This window comes from Alexandromys fortis, unplaced genomic scaffold (genome assembly GCF_014885135.2).
Source record: "Alexandromys fortis isolate MF-2015 unplaced genomic scaffold, M_Fortis_MF-2015_v1.1 scaffold_24, whole genome shotgun sequence".
Classification (NCBI taxonomy): domain Eukaryota; kingdom Metazoa; phylum Chordata; class Mammalia; order Rodentia; family Cricetidae; genus Alexandromys; species Alexandromys fortis.
The window spans coordinates 8282880-8298232 of NW_026067906.1; the positions used below are offsets into that span (position 1 = coordinate 8282880).

General features: G+C 35.0%; 1 protein-coding gene across 2 annotated transcripts in view; it reads right to left on the minus strand.

The window, feature by feature from the left end:
• The window catches only part of Ptprq (protein tyrosine phosphatase receptor type Q), a 172134-nt gene that overhangs the window by 102920 nt on the left and 53861 nt on the right, over window positions 1–15353 (minus strand). For both annotated transcript variants that reach the window (XM_050135561.1, XM_050135562.1), the window contains exons 18-23: window positions 10136–10296; window positions 9310–9455; window positions 4318–4486; window positions 1835–2125; window positions 1308–1583; window positions 760–911 (exon numbers count right to left, since the gene is read on the minus strand). In XM_050135561.1, the coding sequence (XP_049991518.1) occupies window positions 760–911; window positions 1308–1583; window positions 1835–2125; window positions 4318–4486; window positions 9310–9455; window positions 10136–10296 (1195 nt within the window). The remainder of the gene's footprint in view (window positions 1–759; window positions 912–1307; window positions 1584–1834; window positions 2126–4317; window positions 4487–9309; window positions 9456–10135; window positions 10297–15353) is intronic.

Consider the following 15353-nt stretch of genomic DNA (forward strand, 5'->3'; position numbering starts at 1 on the left):
AGAGAGAGAGAGAGAGAGAGAGAGAGAGAGAGAGAGAGAGACAACTTTTTGAAGTAACTATTAGCTAGTTGTAACAAACATATTTTGGCATTCAAACCCTAGAACTCTAAGTTTCAGGTATATTATTCTATTGTGTCTTTGCATATTTTTCATTGGTCCTATGTCCAAACAAAATGAAACAAGGAAGAGACACTGAGGGTTGCAAATGAGTTACCATTAAAATTCAAAGAATAAGAATTTGTCATAGAGGACCCAGAGGTTGGCATCACTTGCCTTCTGAAACCATTACCACAAGACCAGTGTAAATACTTTGTGAAATGGCTAAAATGATTCATTTGATACTTATTTCATCAATAAAAAGAACTACAGTATATACTAGATTTTAAATAAAGCCCACAAATCATTGTATATTTCCTAGCATTAAATAAATTATACAGTTAGTTCTTGAAATGTAGAAACTGTGAGAATAGGTAAAATGTTCTGAGAAGCAGTCAGTTCTCATCTGAAAAATGGCTCCCTATATTTTCCACAAACACCCATATTATAGGAAAAAGGGGGTTTTATGTAAATATTTTCATTGTTCAATTAATCACAGTGGTACCTGGAATCAAATTCAGAGCTTTGCACATAAGAGGCAAATATCCCACTCCATCCCCTTCCCTTGTTTAATATGAAGCAGCCCATTTTCCTTCAGCTCAAAACATTTTAATACACTTTCTGAGTGTCTGAAATCAATATATGCCATTACAATCAACCTACCTTATAAAATACAGTATCAGTGTCATGCTCATGAATTTTAAAACTATAGACTTTAACAATACCACCCGGAAGAGGACTTGGGCTCCATGTCAGCCATACGAAGTCTGAAGTGTAGTTGATTAAAGTCAGATTCTGAGGAGGTGCTAAAGGCGCTGCAGGGAAACACGTTATAAAACTTGTGTTCATAAATCGTGTATCACAGAAATACTGTCTCGATTCAAACTACTTGAAGAAACAAATTCAGAGAGATTTATAAAACGACCACATGTTATAATTCTCAAAATAAATACCACAAATAATTTTGCTCCTATATTCATGACCCTATGCTTCAAAACAGTTTTAAACAGAACAGGCAATTCTGAAGCCTGACCTGGGTGGGGGGGTGGGGGGATAAAAGGAAAAGAAAAGAGATCAGCAAAGTAGAAGGAGGATGCTAAGTTGGCTACCAACAGGATCTAATATTCTTCGTTGTTCCGGCTATTCCTTCAAAACAGAGTGTGCAAAGTGAACAGAGAAATCACTTGGCGTAGCATTATCTTCCAGCTCACCTGATTCATCTGTGTAAAAGAAAAGAACGCTAGAAGGACCGAGTCCTTTCACCGTTCTTGCAGCAGCGAAAAAGCTATACAAGGTAAATGGCGAGAGTTCTTCCAGGACTATGTGGTTACCGGAAGTGACGAAAGAATGGTTCGCATGCGGTCCTTGTAAAGTTAAATGATAACTTAGAATTATACCGTTTGGCTTTAATGGGGGATCCCATGATAAAAGAATTGAGGTAGAAGAAAGATTTTTAAAAGTGTTGATTATTGGTGGAGTTTCTGGAACTACAAAAGAAAAAGAGAGTGTTAAATGAGAACAAATTTTTATTAGTAAAGAAGATACTTCAAATATAATTGGGCTTCATTTTATTGGTAGACTGGTTTAACTGTAAGTCACTGAGGACTTGCTATGTCTACTGAAAAGATAATTACTTGAGCACATAATTATAAATAATCTCTTCTGTAAAAATTAAAAGCAATGCAAACAAAGAGAACATTAATAATCTGCAAAATAAGCAACAACAGGGTCTTCCTACCGTCTTCTTCGGTTTTGATGTGTAGCCGGGCAGTATAGGTCTCAGAGAACCCCTTTTCTGTTGATGGTGTAACTTGAAATATATAATCGGCATATTTTTCCAGATTATCAAAATGTATGCTGCTTTCACGTGTAATCAGAGGTGGCCTCGTGCCGTGAGGACTCTGCTGGGGAGTCAGTGAGACATAGTAGAAGACAAGGCCATTTGGCTGAGATGGTGGCGCCCAGCTCACATTTATTGCGGTTGATGAAATGGACTCAAAAGTCAGGTTTCCAACAAACCCTTCAGGTACTGAGGTAGGCAGTGATCAGAACATGAAAGTCATTCGTTATTCCAGAAGTAACAATTTACAGATTGAATGTAGTTATTGAAACACCATCACCAGCTCATTCATGTACATTCTTTAAATACAAACATGCATATTCATATAAATATGAAAATTATTAAAAATAAGCCTTTTCATTTTGAACACATGGAAGAATTGTGTTTCTATCGTATTCTTCTGACTTACCTTTCTTACCATGTGGGGATTACATGTGTTTATATGCAACACATTTCCAAGTAGAACCAATAATTCCTTAATTTTCTAGATAATACATTTGATTTCATTATTCCAATGATTATCTGAATATGCAGAGAACGATCCTTAGAGTCCATAAGAGACCTGGTCAAAGTCATGTTTGTAGTATGAATATTTAATTCGAAAATTTTCTGACCCCAGGAACAAGGTGTCTCCAGCCAACAAAACACTAACCTGCATTTATATTTTAAGAAATTATCCCACTTATAAAATTTTAATTTTCAGATATTAACTAGACTCAATGTGAATTTGAAAGTCTCACAAGACACAATGCACAGCAAATAGTTATTACTTGTGGTGCTGCAGTTATAACTGATAGACTATTATGGGTTGCAATTATCCTGGACGAGATCTACAATTAAGAGAGTCTGAAATGATATTGACCACATTATACTAAAAGGTTTTGTTAAACATTCCTTAACTATACATTTCCACATGTTGATTATATTCTTGACCACATTATACTAAAAGGTTATGTTAAACATTCCTTAACTATACATTTCCACATGTTGATTATATTCTATGGGTGAACCTGTCCTCTACTCAAGTTATTTTTGCCAAAAAACAAGGCAAAGTTTTTCATGTTTATATTGGTAAGTTAATGTTTTTTCCAAACAGTACACTTTGGGATTTAACTCAGTAGAACTTTAAATCAAAGTCATTCTCAATAAGACAGTAATCTTTATAAAAATAAACAAGAAGGGGGCTGGAGAGATGACTCAGCAGTTAAGAGCACTTGCTGCTTTTCCTGAGGATCTGGATTGGGTTCCCAGAGCCTACATGGTGACTTACAGCCTCTTTAACTACGGTAGTCGGGGCAGGAGAGTTTCATGTCCTTTTCTGGACTCTGAGGGAACTCCAATCCCCTGATGCACTCACAAACATGCAGGCAAAACACCCATACACATACAAATAAATCCTTAATATTAAACAAAATGGAACAGAGCCACATGGGAAATGGACAGCGATCCACCTTCCTTTTCATTTTGGAAACTGAAACAAACAAACAAAATTCAAAATCAAGGGTTCAGACATCACAGTTGTGTGAATGGCCTGCGTGAACAGCATTCTGAAGCTGTAAACAAGAAATTTCTTTTAATGCAAATAGACATTTTTATTATGTTTGTCACAAAGACAATTTAGAAGACACTTCATGAAGTCCTGCGTGGATTCAAAGCCAGAAAAAAAAAAGTTAGCTGCTGGGGATTCAAAGCAACTTCTGAAACAAATGAGCAGGTGACCTAACTATCCCAAAAATCATCCATGCTTACAGGAGTACTCTTCTTTGTCATTCCGGATGACTGGGATATCGCTCAAAGCAACAGAAACAACAGGATTTTAGTGGATTGATGAGAAGGAAGCCTGCGTTGAGCCTGACCATTATTCAAAAGTAATTTTTTTTTACCAAGAACAAGCAATGCATTCCTTTGTTGTGTTTATATTACTCAATTTATATTTTTCCATTTATATATGTTCAAATGTTGTTATAAAGTATGAAGGGCAGAAACTATGGTCCTTCTTATATAGCAGGCTGTAACAGAACAGACTGGTAAAATGAGATCTAGTGAACATTAGAAGTCATAGAAAGAGTGTTCGACTTTCAGGTGTTTATGAAGAAACATGTGGAGAACCCTCAGCTCATTCACAGCAAAGTGCTAAAATAAAAATAAATAAAGTAAAATAAAAACCATCAACCATGTGAAAATAATATTATGCAGGGAAAATAGAAGAAGCTGTTATCGTTGTAGTAGTCAGAACTGCATTAGATGTACTTAAACTCCTAGGACAGGAGTTAAATGTCTAACAGATTTTAACACCAATGTACACAAATAGGAGTTCCTGACAAATTATGAGATTTTTAAGTTTCCTGATTAAAGATAAAATCACGTGTGCATTTACATACTGTCTTGGTCTGTGTATACAGGAATTACATCACTGCTTTTATTCCCGTTTCCGACAGAAGTGCTTGCTGTGACCCAGAATGTATAGTAACTGAATATGGCCAGCCTGTATATTTTTGCAGACACTGTTACGTTGTCAGGCTCATTGGTTACTTCAAGGAGGGAAAAATTCTGAAAAATAAGCAGATCATTGTAATAGTTCAGAGTGCGTTTTAGTAGGCATGAGTGTTGCAAAATAGTTATTGACCAGGAATTGTCTGCTATGGTTTTAATATTTTAATTCTTAGGAGAAATAGCATAAGGCAATGCTATCATAGAAATGAAACTGGGATGGGTGGTGGTGGTACACACCTTTAATCTCAGCACTCAAGAGGCAGAGGCAGGAGGATCTCTGTGAGTTCGAGGCCAGCCTGGTTTACTGGAGTTAGTTCCAGGACAGGTTTCAAAGCTACAGAGAAACCCTGTCTCAAAACTAAAAATTAAACTGGAACTATGTTTTTACTAAAAGTGAACTAGGTGGTAGCAGTTTTTCTTTTTAGATCACTACATCAAATGTTAAAGAGAAACACACTAACATTATATACAGTAGAAAATGTCAAATGGCCAAGAGAAAAAAACTCTGTGGCTATGCTGGCCAAGCTCAGTTTCCCTTAGGAAATTTTTAGGCATTTTTCAAAGTATTAGATATTTTTCCAACAGTTTTGAAAGAAAAAATTAAAACAGCTTTTCATTTTCTTTTTTCCATGAATAATAACAGAAGTGTTGAAGTATTTGCCTGATCTACAAACTAAAAGTATTTCTACTATTCATCTCCAGTGACTCTTTATTATACTGTGTAGTGAGCAATGAAAAGGCAGTTAACACACTGATATATAGAGCAAAAATAATATTCAAAGTTTTTTCAGTATTTAAGAATTTTGTGCTGCAATTTCCTTTCTGTACAAAATTTAAAATCAAATATATAGTCAAAAAAGAATTCTAAAATAGATGATAATAATTTAAGCAAAACCAAAAAGTTAGTCAAGCATCATGCATCTAGTAATTTCAACACCTGGAAGACTGAATCAAGGGGATTCCTAGTTCAAGGTCAGTCTGCACTACATAGTGACTTCACTGATACACAGAGGACCCTGTCTCAACAGAAGTGTATCATTACCCATACTTTTATAAGAAAAATGCACTATACAATGTACACTAGTTACTTTAAATCTTGTAGACTTAAACTCAAGTACAACAAGGCAAGGTTGAACCAAAAAATCTAATCTCAAAGGTTCTTGGCCCCTAACAATAAAATGAGAATAGCTATTCCCACTTTATAGGGAGTTACTAAGGATTAGACTCCATTGACATACACAAACCAATTAATACTGTGTTTAACTACAATAAAAGCAAGAATAATTTGCTTAAGTAATTAATTAGGATATTCCATTTGATTAAGTTTATAGTCAAGATGATTCTAAAATTCACTGACTTAAAAATTTGCTAAGTTTTTGTTGTTTCTTTCACATTATCTGTCAGTACAATAAAAGATTTTCTTTGGTTTTTGTGGTGCCTTATTTGACAATAGACATGTTAAAGACATCTAACAATTTCTCAGAAAATGTGATATATGAGCTTGGATGCCTTCCAATACTCTTGTACCCATAGAATAGCTGTACACATAGAATCACTGCCTGATATAACCACAACTTAAAAATATTAATACTGGAAGGTTATTAGAATGAAATCTAGCTTTTCTTTGGAATAAAATTCATTCTAATTATCTGCAAACATCACAACTAAACAAGGGATTATTTTGAATCACCCAATATTCTTTCCTGTTGGGTGTATGTCTTAGCATACATAGACATCAAACAATTTCATAAAATCTTAAGACATTATCCAGGTGATTATTTCATTAATTTCCTCACCTTGTATTTCTTATTTTTGTCTCATACTGTCTTGGGATTAAAATCATATAATTAAACCTTACATTTTGCTCCCATAAATATGGCCAGAAGGTATCCTACAAATGATTTCAAAGCTGATTATCAAGCAAACTTATTTTAACACTTTTAAATGTATGTGATATTTTGTCAGACATCCTAAAAATCATGACACATATTAGTAGACACAATAATATAAGAGGTCATTTCCTCTACTAAAAACAGTGTGTGATAACAGAAAAGGTGGATCTTTGAGCAGCAGTAAAGAGCTTACACTCCTCAAAAAAAGCATGGAAAGATGGGTGCAGTTCATGCTCAAATGCTTCTGAATCATAAAGCTAAGTGCTGTAAATCTTGTCCCATGCTAACAATTTTATGCTATTTCAATTAAAATATTTCCAGGAACATAGAAGAAATATGAATATAATATGTTCCATTTTTATTCATTGTATTAGCTATAACAGAAGAATCCTAAGACAGAAACCAGATGTCTGGAATAGGAGGGAAAAAGAACATGCTAAGGATGGGGGTGTTCCACAAAGTTCTGTGAGGAGACAGAAGAAGATAAAAAACTATATACAAAATCTGCTGTGTAATTTTTCATTCCAAGTATTTTCTCTACCAACTTATCTTTTTATAAAAGATAGAGAAGATATGCCACTTTGAACATTAATTTTAGAGATACATTAAAGCCTGAGAGACTGTCAAGCAACATGAGACTGTGCTTCTGAAATGTTTGAGCATCACTTGCCTATGCCTGCTTGCAGCTGTCACACTTAAAAGCACTCTTAAGATTACTTAATAGGAGATAACCTACTCTAACACTAATGAGTTAAAAATGGGATCATATTCTATACACAGATTTGAATATATAGACTTAGACGATTGTGCTGAAACCAGAGGTAGATGTTGAAAACTGAGGGGTAGTTGTAGATATAGAGAACCAAACTGCAATTTTGCACAAACTGCAAGTATATTGGATAGAAGTGAAACTGCTGTTAAGATCTCAAACTGCACAAAACATTTTGTGATGCTTCTTTTAAGTGCAGAAAAAAGGGGAAATCTTCATGTTGAACACCTTCTATGCATAGTGTTATAATGTTAAGTCTGAGAGTGACTTTTTGGAAGAAATAATTATCTTAATTATTTTCAGTTTTCAAAAAGGGATAGAAGTTTTACTTGATGTACAGAAAAAAATAAACAGACCCCTCTTTTGTTTTTTGTTCTTAAGGCATTTGTTTAAAAATACCTTCACCTTCAGTTACACATATATCTTTATCTGTGCAACTTTTATAAAGTAGTCTGCTTACAAGGAATGAAGCTTAAAAACTCCACTTGGAGGACAGAATGTGTGCACTGACCTGACCTCTGGACACTGTGTTCTGCTGCCTTTGCCTGAGGTGGTTTGCAAAGCTCTGCCCTTTTCCTACTAACGCAGCAAGTCATACAGCAACCTAGTCTTAGAGACAGTCAGTCAATCACAAGCCCTGACTCTGAGCGAAGTATCCTGAATAACAAATGAAACTCAGCCTCTGCAAAGTACAGTGTATCTGCCTTCTCTTTTAATTAGAACGACACCCAGGAATAGGAATTGCCAAGTCACAACCAATTCAGTCATTTTACCCAGGAAAAACCTTATTCTTAAAATTAGAGCATTTCTTTTAAATTCGTGTTTCCGAAATTATATTCTAACTCCCCGTCTTTGATTGAACCAAGCCACCACATTTTCTCTTTTTCATGTATAAGAAATCTGATAAATACTTAATTTGCAGAAATAATATAACTGCACTGGACATAATTGAAAACATTTCTCTAAATTAAATCCATCTTGGCATTTTCATTACTACTATATTCATATCCCAGATAAGTCCACTCTGCAAACCGCAGTCCCATGACCTACATTCTGAAGACTAACAGCCATATGCCTACTGGTCCTTTTGATAGCTGATGCTAAGCAATAAGAATATCCCTGCAAGTATAAAAACTCTCTTCCCGATAATAAAAAATTTCAATTGAGGGAAAAAAATACTATATGATAATATTTGTCCTTAAACTCACAGGTAAGTGTAGTCCTCAACCTTCATTCCTGAAGCTTCTCTTTTGACAGAGACTATTAAAGAAAAGCACAGCCAAACAAAATGCAGATCAGTGAAGCCATTTCCAATGGACATGTCTCCAATGGGAGTGAAGATTTGTAAAAACCAGAGGGTCAAAGAGTTTACTATGAGATTGTGTCTCTTTGTAATGACAGAAGACATACCCACAAAGTCTCATCCACATGGCTTCCCAAATGTGAGCAGAACACAGACAACATCAATGGATATGCCCAAGCGAATGGGGAAGTCGGCAAGGCTTCCACCCTACACAGAGAACTATAGGCAACTACAGAAGAACACAGAAAGTGGAATAACTAGTCTTCTCTGGAGAAGACCACACCAATTAGTTACCTACAACCAAACAGTCAGCCCTGAAGATATATCTATGAGTAACATTATACAGACTATGCAGGTTGTATTTATGTATTTAGGAATATATACAGAAATACATATATGCATACAATAATAATGAAAAACAGAGATCATAAATCTGAAAGAGAGCAAGGAGGGAGGCTTTCGGGAGGGAAAAAAGGAAAGGAGAAAATTGTGTAGTGTAATTATATCATAATCTCAAAAACTAAAATAAATAATTAAAAATATGCAAAAATATTTAATCACTGAAATTGTATTGCATATAAACAAAATTAAAATCTGTTTTCAACTAAGGAGGAAATGGTAGCAAATGAAACCATTATTGTTAAAAGAGAAAAGTTATTGGAGAAATTAAACTGAAGTCTCTTTATGTGGTATCAGCTTCACTGCTGCAAACATGTATAAAACTGATACAGAGGAGAGGACAGAGAGAGAGAGAGAGAGAGAGAGAGAGAGAGAAGATGTAAAAGAACCTGACTTTTCTCCACTATTTTACACATCAATAAGACTTTTATAAATCACATGTCTACATAATTATCAATATAAATAGTCCACAATATCAACAATATTAAGGATATAAAAAATAATACCCAGCTCTTACCTGCACAAAAGTACCTGATGTATTTTGGTAATAAACAGAATAATATTGTATGATTCCATTAGGTTTTATGGGAGGTGTCCAAAAGAGAATTATTGATGAAGAACTGAGATTCACATAATGGACATCTTTGGGAGGATCACTGGGTGCTATAAAACAAATAATTCAGAAAATTGACAGACATGACTACAAGTTAAGCTGAAGTGTCTAAATTTTGCAACAGTTGTTAAGTTAAAAATGAGAATAATCATTTTTGAAAATTCTTAATTTAGGGATAGTATCTGTGGGAATGTCAGAAATTAAATCCACATCATGGGCTGGGCTTTCCTTCTACTCTTAACATACGGTATCTACAGACAGAGCTTTCTAGTTCATACACTACTGTCTTGGCTTTAAAAGATTGCCACTGTTCTTGATTTGCAGACAGTAACATTGCCGATTTCTAGTACAGAGTACGTGAAAATGAAACCCTATTTTAATGTATAGTCTTGAAATAGCAAAAGCTAAAAGCAAACGGAAAGTCAACCTCACATAGTTTACTTTGACACATTTAGCCTACAGTTGAAATATTCGTGATGTGTGCTGAATCCATCCACAGATCTTAGTCCTTTACTCATCAGAACCCAATGACGTCACACACTGTTTCCACCTTAGCAAATGGGAAATGGAAGCATGGACCTAGTACTTAGATTTCCCAGCATCACGCAGGAAGTCGATGCAGTTTTGTATCCAGCTAATGATGGCTATGAGGCTTAGTAATAACGTTGATATTCGATATTATTTCTGAGCTGACTATTCTTCAGAGTGATTGAGATCCCTGGGGACTCACCTCCCTCTGGTGTTCGAAAGTTAATAGTACTGCTTCTTGTCTTCCCGTCACCAAACCTAGTGCTCGCTGTGACATAGGCACTGTAATCCACATTATAGTCCAAGTCTGGCACCTCCAGTGATGCTTCAGTTGCATTAATAGCTTTTAGTGATGACTTATCCCTAAGAGAGACAGAGGAAAAGTGAAACCGACATTTGAACTAAATGCCACCACATAATTTTGAGAATAACTACATCAAAAATATGTATCACTCCTACACAGTAATTTATGGGCTTAACTTGATAAAGCCACCACTTATCTGAAATATCAAAAATATTTCAGAATACTTCAATAAATTATCTTCATTAGTTCTCAAGTATGTTTAGTCATTCAATGAAATGTTAAGCGTTTATAATTACAATTGGCTTGGGCCAATTTTAATGAATCTTGGGACAGTACAACTTCATTGGCTTGAGACACCGCTAGGAAAAATCACTACTTTGGATGTGTCTGAAAGTGTGTCTTCAGAGAGGATTATGGAGAAAGATGTCATGAATGTGGATGGCATCATCCCAGAGGTTGAGGGTCTGCGAAGAATAACCATAGAAAACAGAAGAGTTAATGAAAGAATGATGTGTCTCCCTTCTTACTGGCAGTCATGCTGTGAGGTGTTCCTACAACAACATGTACCATGACCAAATCTATGAGAATAATCATCATCATAATTTATTATTATTATTATTTCTGTTCTTAATTTGTTCTGCTCACCCAGGTATTTATTTCATGTTTATTTATATATATACAGCTGTGCCTGTCTGTGTGTAAAATGTTAGTGGTGGGGACTGTGGAAGCCAGAGGGATCATATCCCCTGGAGTTGGAGTTACAGAGAGTTTTGAACTACCCAACCTGGGTGCTGGGAACGTACATAACTCTGGTCCTGTGCAATAGCAGTATACCTGCTTAACCCCTTAGTAACCTCTCCAGCCCTTGAGCAGGTATTCTACCACTATAACAGAAGACCAACCCAGACATCTAAAAACACTGTGTATTCAAAGTTACGTTCGAACACTTGTAACTAGACATCTAAAAACACTGTGTATTCGAACTTATATTAGCACACTTTGCATACCAATGCTTAAGTTGCTCACCTACTCCCTTCTCTCTATTGTTGTCAATATTTATGTCATATGTTGTCAGTATTTATGTCATTATTTTCTTAAATCCATCTCTCACATGTTGTATAAAAGTGAGTTTTACTTCTAAGGCAATCCAAACACGTAGATAGAAAATACTAAGCAAGAGCATCTTCTTGTGTTTTGTTTGTTTTGAGGCAGGGTCTTGTGTAGCTCAGACACATTTCAAACTCATGATGTCCTTGAACTCCCAATTCTCCAACCACCCCAGCCCAAGTGCTGATACCCCCCCAAAATAAGTGTACTAGTTATTATTTACTCATTTAATAGAAATGTCATTTTAAAACGAAAATATAATTTACAAAAGAGAAGCAAACAGAAATGGCAACTGTTATTTTAATAAAACCATTAAGGTCATGTGGGATTCCCCTCTGTATGCTATGAAATAGTTTTATTGGCAGTTCTTAAAAAAGAAGTTGCTTTGGTCTGTGATAAGGCAGAATATAGCAAGGCAGCAAATCCAAGCAGAGATAGAGGAAGAAAGAAAAAACTGAGAACAAAGAGGAAGTAAAAAGGAGAGGGGAGTGGACTTTTCCTGAGAATCAGCCTGTTTTCCTGACTTTTAGTAGCTGCTAATAGGTCGTGGGTGGCACAGAAATCTCTGGACCAAGTGTAACTAACATCTTTGTCTCTGAGGAGCCATCAGTGAGCAAAGCTGTAGCCTGGAAGACTGACTCTTCCTGACTTTAGCACCACTGCAATTGTGGTTATTACTTTTGGTGTTAGCTGGGTTAGTATTTAATTCTCTGTTCTGTAGTTATTATTTTAACGTATAATATAATTTGTATGTGCTCCATTATAATGTTTCTTTTTCTTATATAAAATATGTGTTATTGTGAATCTTACATTAGTTACATCATCTCAAATGTTAATAAAATTATTTAACATTATTCTGTTTTGTTATTACTTAATATGGACATACAAGGAATAATACTCAGCCATTGTTCTCTTAATTATCCTTCAGATTATCTGGCTTTCTCTTTCCTTAGTTATTACTAACAATAAGCCAGTGGTCATCCTTGAAAAGAAATCTTTCATTCGTGGTTCTTTTATTTCTGCTTTTGAAATTTTGTGACCATTAAGTCAAATGGGTTTAATGCTTGTCTTAGTGATTGTTGCTTCTCAATAACTACCATTCTAATCTTTAAATCACTGTTCAGTTATATCAAGAATATATATATAAAATAATATATATATATATATATGAGAGTTACATTGGGTAAACCCGCATATTGATCCTGATACTATTAGTTTCTCAAATTCTACAAGCTTTAACTGGCAAAGACTTCTAATTTTGTTTTCATGTCCCTGATCAAGGATAATATGATACGTGTGTTCATGTGTTTAATCATGACATGAGGTTCACTTTTAGAATAAGCTAGTATCACATATTACCTATCTCCTATTATAGTCTTTCAAGAGGTGAATAGTGTATGTCTTTGGATAATGTCCCAAACATAGATGTCTTTGTTAATTTAGAGATGTAAGTAGGAAACCAACATTCAAGACAAGTTACTTAGCATCTACTTTATATGAAATACTGTAGTAGACATCAATATGATAAGAAATAAATTTATATCCTTAAATCAAACAGAAAGCAGCAATTTAAACATAAAACATTTCATTGGTAATAATGTGATTTTCTAAAGACAGGACAAATACCTTTCCCCACAAACACTGAAAGAAAAAATTTAAGGTGATGAGTAATTAAATTAAATTATGACTGTAGCATGGGAAAGAAAGAGATGTTAAAATCAGAGAGGCAGAAAATTGTTCACCTGAAAAATTGCTGCACAGTTTATGAGCTGAGGGTAATGTGGAGGGGAAAAACTAGAGAGGCATGTCTAACTTTTATCTATCCAAAGTCATGGGCACATCATATTTAAAGACTATGAAAGTTATCCAACACTGAATCCCTAAAATAGACAAATTTATATCATTCAATTTTACAACTTTGAAAAAATGTAAAAATAGTCTTCTGTAATTGTTTTACTAAGTTTAATTCTAAACTTAGCAGAATGTTTTAAAACCATTTTTGATTTTGTATCTCAAAAGGATCTTAATTTCCTTTGGAATCATTCTGAAAAAATATGCCATGTCATTTTCTTGTTTTCAGTCATGACCTATTTAAAGAAAATATCTTGAATTAGCATTAGTGCAGTCTTAGAGATAAAGTTATTAATTATTTTTACTTGCAAATTGTCTAACTGAATTATGGCACCTAGGTCAAAAGACAATTCCAGGGCAGTGGTTCTCATTCTTCTTCTTCTTCTTCTTCTTCTTCTTCTTCTTCTTCTTCTTCTTCTTCTTCTTCTTCTTCTTCTTAATTTTTTTTTATTTTATTTTATTTTTTTTAAATTTATGCCTCCTCCCAGCCTCCTATTTCCCTCCCCTTCCTCCCACACCACTCCCCCTCCCCCCACTACTTTCCCCATACCTCTCCAGTCCGAAGAGCAGTCAGGGTTCCCTGCACTGTGGAAAGTCCAAGGTCCTCCCCTGTCCATCTAGGTCTAAGAAGGTGAGCATCCAAACTGGCTAGGCTCCCACAAAGCCAGAACATGAAGTAGGATCAAACCCCAGTGCCACTGTCTTTGGAGTTCTCTTTCTTCTTAATACTATGACAGTTTAATACAGTTCCTCATGTTGTGGTGACCCCAACCATAAAATAATTACATTGCTACTTCATAACTGTAATTTGATACTGTTATGAATTATAATGTTAATATGGCATATATTGGGTATCTGATATGTGACACCTGTGAAAGAGTAGTTTGACTCCAATGGGGTCACAATCCACAGGTAGAGAACCACTGTTCTAATACATAAGACCAATTCCCCTTGTTTACCAATTTCATATGCCTTGGAACATTAAACCCATGGCAAACAATAATTTCCTACAAAAGAAATATCTGTGATACTAAAATTACATGCCCAGACCTAAACAAATTTCCCCATTTCTTTAATATGGAAAGGCATACTTTCCTAATCGAGGATGAGAGTTAAAAGGTGGCAGTCCTAATTCTCATCTTCATCATTTGATATTTTAGTTCATGTAAGTATTATTAACTTGATGCTTGTTTTTCTGAATTCATTTTCTAAACTATTACTATTATTTAAACATTCTAAACTCATTCCTTTTCTCAGTAAGTACTGATAACCCAACTGATGTTAACATTCATTATTTGGTTACTTGCAAAATCGCTTTCTCTCCACTATGAACTGGTGTTTGCTAATTCATTTTCCCACATACTGGAATCCCACTAGAGCTCCTGGTTGATCGTATACTCAGTTACCTCATCTGTCCAAGCTTGTTTCTCTCATTCACTCAACAGAGCACTATAGTACATCCCATAATGCTATCTTTCAACCTCCTAAGAGTCATGGTGACTTCATCCTTCATATGCTGCTCTGTTGAAATACTCTCTGACTCACTAACCTGTCATTACTACCAACATTCCAAAATGAGAACTCTAGTCAAGAAATACCCCAAGTTTGGTGTTGATTTATATTGAGTGTTTTTAACTTTAGGTAGTATTTTCTTGAGATATGACATTACTATGCATCCCAGGCTGATCTTGAACTCATGGTTCTCCTGTTTCAATGTCCCAAGAATTGGTATTTCTTAATTATTCCATTAGGACACTATGTGGCATTCCTCTCCATATGGTGTGAATACCATTGGTGAATGAAGAAAATGCCTCGGCCAGTTGAGGTGGGGGAAAGACTGAATGCTGAGAGAAAGAAGGGCAGAATCATAGAGAAGCCATGTAGCCCCACTGGAGACAGACACTGAAACTTTGCTGGTAGGCCACAACCTTGTGGTAATGCACAGATTAATGGAAATGGGTTAAATTAAAATGTAAGAGTTAGCAAATAAGAAGCTAGAGCTAATGGGCCAAGCAGTGATTTAAACAATATGGTTTCCATGTGATTATTTTTGGGCTGAACGGCTGGGAATGAACAAGTGACTCTCCTACAACAAGAACATTTTCTTTTTTTTTTTAATTTTTAGGTTTTTTTTTTTTTTTTTTTTTTTTTTTTTTTT